At 39.9% G+C, this 2,500-nt stretch overlaps 1 protein-coding gene across 1 annotated transcript in view; it reads right to left on the bottom strand.

Annotated features, from left to right (window-relative positions):
* Window positions 1-1,613: 1,613 nt before the first annotated feature.
* The window catches only part of LOC119584280, a 63,152-nt gene continuing 62,265 nt past the window's right edge, over window positions 1,614-2,500 (bottom strand). The window contains exon 4 of the mRNA XM_037932809.1: window positions 1,614-2,198. Coding sequence (XP_037788737.1) covers window positions 2,007-2,198 — 192 coding nt within the window. The 3' untranslated portion in view covers window positions 1,614-2,006. The remainder of the gene's footprint in view (window positions 2,199-2,500) is intronic.

Raw genomic sequence — 2,500 nt, 5'->3', positions numbered from 1 at the left:
CATGCACAGAGTTGGACGCCTTAGATGGTGATGTTAACTATAACATCTTCCTTGTATACTGTTTTTTTTATCTCTGCTTTCTTGTTTCCTCTCTTCTTGTAATTTGACTTCTGCCATTTTGTGTATACAATGCATCGTATTTCCCAGTTCACAAGAATATAACACATTTTAGCATTTGTTCTCTTCTCAGTGAACATCGACGTTACAGTCACATAAGAGCATTGTCAGATCTATTTTCGCTAAATATTTCTTTCTCTTTATTCCTCAGTAAATAAGATCTTTTGATATATTCTTTCATTTACCTTCAGTCAACAACCTTACAGATATGGACATCCTCTAATAATATGATCCAGAGAGTGAAAACCAGAATTTGAAGACTATTTTGGAATTATTTTGATATGTATTTCCCTGCCGTTTCACCGTGAGAGTAGATATCTCTCTCAGTCTAGACCAATCAAAACAAACATTAATGAATTCACTGGAACTAACTGCCTACAAGCCAATGGAAATTCGGTAAACTTGAAACTAAATTAATCGGATCTTGCGAATGCTTATACATAACGTTACATTAGCGGACGATATGTTACTTCCTCTGAGCTGCCCGGACTTCAACAAAGCAAAGTGATACAGGAGGAAAGTTCTCTTGACAGCAATTTTAATTTCCGCTTTTCTTCCCTCCCTTAACCATTTCTTTCTGTTCTTTCTTTCCTCGAAAAGAAAATGGAATTGTCTTCTGTTTTAGTCAGTTTTATGCCGGCTTCCCTCTTCCTTCCATTTTCCTCTGTTCTTCCTTAAAAGTAAGTGGACTTAAGTGTCTATTGTTCTTTTCTTTTAACTTTCTAAGAAACCAAAGTTCTGCTAATGATATGTTTTGCTTTGAGTATCGTCGTATTTTCATCATTATGATTATATGCATTTTATAGACACATAGGGACATAAATGACATACAAAACCGTGGATACTTCAAACTAACTTATGTCTATCTATGTATGTATATAATCCTGTGCATTTCTTACGGTAAACATTCACCGAATATGGCTATTTTTTTATATAAAAGCACAAAAGCAGTTCACACAATCCATGAAAAAAACACATCTTATCATTCTCGTCCTTATTTTTTTAAGATACCAGTCACAAAATCAGCCAAGCATCAGACGAAAAAGCACTTTTTTGCTTGATTAAATATCATCAATGAAATGACGTTATTAACAAAATTAAATCGGTCTTGCTTTTAACGACAGATTTCGCTTCACAAACCATCAACTTCACAGAAAAAAAACTACATCAGGCGAAATTAGGTTTGTTTGTGAATGTAAGATTCGTAGATCACTGGTTCAGATTTTTGTTCATTGCGGTTACTATAACTTTGAGAATGTTTTTTATATATATACTTACTGACTGTTAGTTCTAGCAATACGATTTACTGAGTTATGGTCTTTCTTTGGTCTCTCTCTCTCTCTCTCTGTCTCTCTCTCTCTCTCTCTCTCTCTCTCTCTCTCTCTCTCTCTCTCTCTCTCTCTCTCTCTCTCTCTCTCTCTTTCACTCACTTATTTTATCTCTAGCCCCCCCCCCCCTTTCTCTCTCTCTCTCTCTCTCTCTCTCTCTCTCTCTCTCTCTCTCTCTCTCTCTCTCTCTCTCGCTCTCTCTCTCCTTCTCTCTTTCTTTCCGTCTGTCTTTGCAATTATTGTTTTTTTTATATAATCTATGAATTAAGAATAAGCCTGAAGGATCAGTTCTGATCAGTTACGTTGCAACTTTTTTAAGCATCTCTAAGCCATAACCTGCTCTCACGACAGCAGGTTTGCCTGAGATCACTTGCTGACTGGACGTGCTGTTTCAGTAACTCAAACATCCTTCCCATCCATTTTATACTCTCTGTAGACACCATACTGTCAGCAGAATATTATCTAGCTGTCAGTATTCTGACGACTTTCAACGAGCAGGCTGACCTCTCCCTGTCAGAGAGTCGATCTGCAAGCAGACAGAACAGCAGTTCGACTACGACCTCACACAGTCAGCAGTCCTGCCTCGTGTATCCTGGAGGTCGGGACGGCCGGGGTCGGCGTTACGCTGTCGGTCTTCTCGTCGTAGATGAGGAGGTGACGCGTCTCCTCAGCCTCCTCCAGGACCTGGCCGCGCCGCCGGAGGGTCGTCCCAACCAGCACTGCGATGATTACCACGTAGAACACCACCACGATCTGCAGGAGAAGGAGGAGGGGGACGTGTGGTCATCAACAAGGGATGGCAACGGAGGACCAGACCTATAAAGACTAATGTGATCGTTAATTGGGATGAGACTTGTAACAGACGGCTCAGGTGATCATTAAAAGGGATAAAAATGCGAGAGGAAGATCAGACTTATAGAAGAGGGATCGTTTCTTAAACTGAATGAATCACAGATTACCGAGAACGAAAATCCGGAGACAAGGGAGAGTCAAAGGAAAGAAAGAGATGAAAATATAAGTGATATGCTGGCGCCACATACGAGCTGCTAGTGGGA

The sequence above is a fragment of the Penaeus monodon genome, chromosome 18 (genome assembly GCF_015228065.2).
Source record: "Penaeus monodon isolate SGIC_2016 chromosome 18, NSTDA_Pmon_1, whole genome shotgun sequence".
Taxonomy (NCBI): Eukaryota; Metazoa; Arthropoda; class Malacostraca; order Decapoda; family Penaeidae; genus Penaeus; species Penaeus monodon.
The sequence above is the reverse complement of the archived record's forward strand: the minus strand, read 5'-3'. Positions and strand labels throughout refer to the sequence as shown.